The sequence below is a fragment of the Etheostoma spectabile genome, chromosome 3 (assembly GCF_008692095.1).
Source record: "Etheostoma spectabile isolate EspeVRDwgs_2016 chromosome 3, UIUC_Espe_1.0, whole genome shotgun sequence".
NCBI lineage: Eukaryota > Metazoa > Chordata > Actinopteri > Perciformes > Percidae > Etheostoma > Etheostoma spectabile.
The window spans coordinates 24,631,363-24,632,591 of record NC_045735.1 but is presented as its reverse complement, the minus strand read 5'-3'; the positions used below and the strand labels follow the sequence as shown (position 1 = coordinate 24,632,591).

General features: G+C 41.6%; 1 protein-coding gene across 1 annotated transcript in view; it reads left to right on the top strand.

The window, feature by feature from the left end:
• Positions 1–1,028, top strand: part of cryba1a (crystallin, beta A1a) — a 3,142-nt gene extending 2,114 nt beyond the window's left edge. Inside the window, exon 6 of the mRNA XM_032510312.1 lies at positions 471–1,028. Within this exon, the coding sequence (XP_032366203.1) occupies positions 471–618 (148 nt within the window). The 3' untranslated portion in view covers positions 619–1,028. The remainder of the gene's footprint in view (positions 1–470) is intronic.
• Positions 1,029–1,229: the final 201 nt, after the last annotated feature.

The window sequence follows — 1,229 nt, the reverse complement described above, 5'->3', positions numbered from 1 at the left end:
GTTAGTGTCTCAACATGTCCCCTACCATTATTTTAAAAATGGCGTCTACCCCAGTTCATGTAAATGCAAATGTATGGGAAAACTTGGAATCAATGGTGGTGGTAAATGTTCATGAAAAGGACAAGTTTGTGAATGGGCAACACAGATTTTGATAATGAACAACTAATTACATTAAACACTGGATCTTTACGGAAAAACATGGTTGACAGTTGTTCCCATTTCAGTCTTATTTACTTGACTAATCTGATTGTAATCAACTCCAACATAGGTAGTTGCATGTCTTGTCAAAATGGATCCGTTTATGACTACCCTAACCTGATATTGTCTCTCTACCTTTGATATTTTACTGTTTGACTGGAGTGCTTCTTAAAAGAAACCAACAGTAATTAACTTCTGCCTTCTTCTCAAATAGTTTTGAAGTGTGGCTATTTTAAATCATTAATCACTGCTTTCCTTTGCTCCATGTCCAGCTGGGTGTGCTACCAGTTTCCAGGTTACCGTGGTTACCAGTACATCATGGAGTGTGATCGTCATGGCGGCGAGTACAAACATTACAGAGAGTGGGGCTCCCATGCTCAGTCCTTCCAGGTGCAGTCACTGCGTCGAATCCAGCAATGAGACCCGCTGCCTCCTCTCCCAAACCTCTCACTCTTTACCTCCTCCAGCTCCTCTTCCTCCGCCCCCCCTTCACCCAGTCATTCCAAGCTTTAGCCGGCTCTGTCACACCTTGGTGAAGGCTGACACTTTGCTGGTGCTTCACAATCAAGATGTTTACCGCACTTTTGTTTTGTTCTGTTGCCAAATGAAAATAGTGAGAAACGATGGAAAGAATTAAGGGAAAAAAAACAATCACAAGAGAAGCCCCTGACTGACGCCCCACCATGAAAAGAAAGGAAATCAAAGGCCTCAGGGTGGAGATGTCACTTAGAGTCATTGCTTCTCATATTTGTGGGTAAAGATGGTGCTACCAGTGATCAACAAAGAAGGGGCAACTTAAAATAAACAGAAATACAAGAGTCTGCTGCTAACCTCCGTGCAGTCAGTTGTGATTTATTTCCAATCTTTATTTTTGGAAAGTTTTATGTTGCAGTACATTTACGCTATGGCTTCTCCGTTCATACCTTAAACACAAAAAGGGGCTCACAAGTCCACATGAAGCTTGCTCTAATGCTGAGCAGTGTAATTTTTCTATTGCCTGGTGTAGTCATTTTTAGAAAGTCTCAAAATAT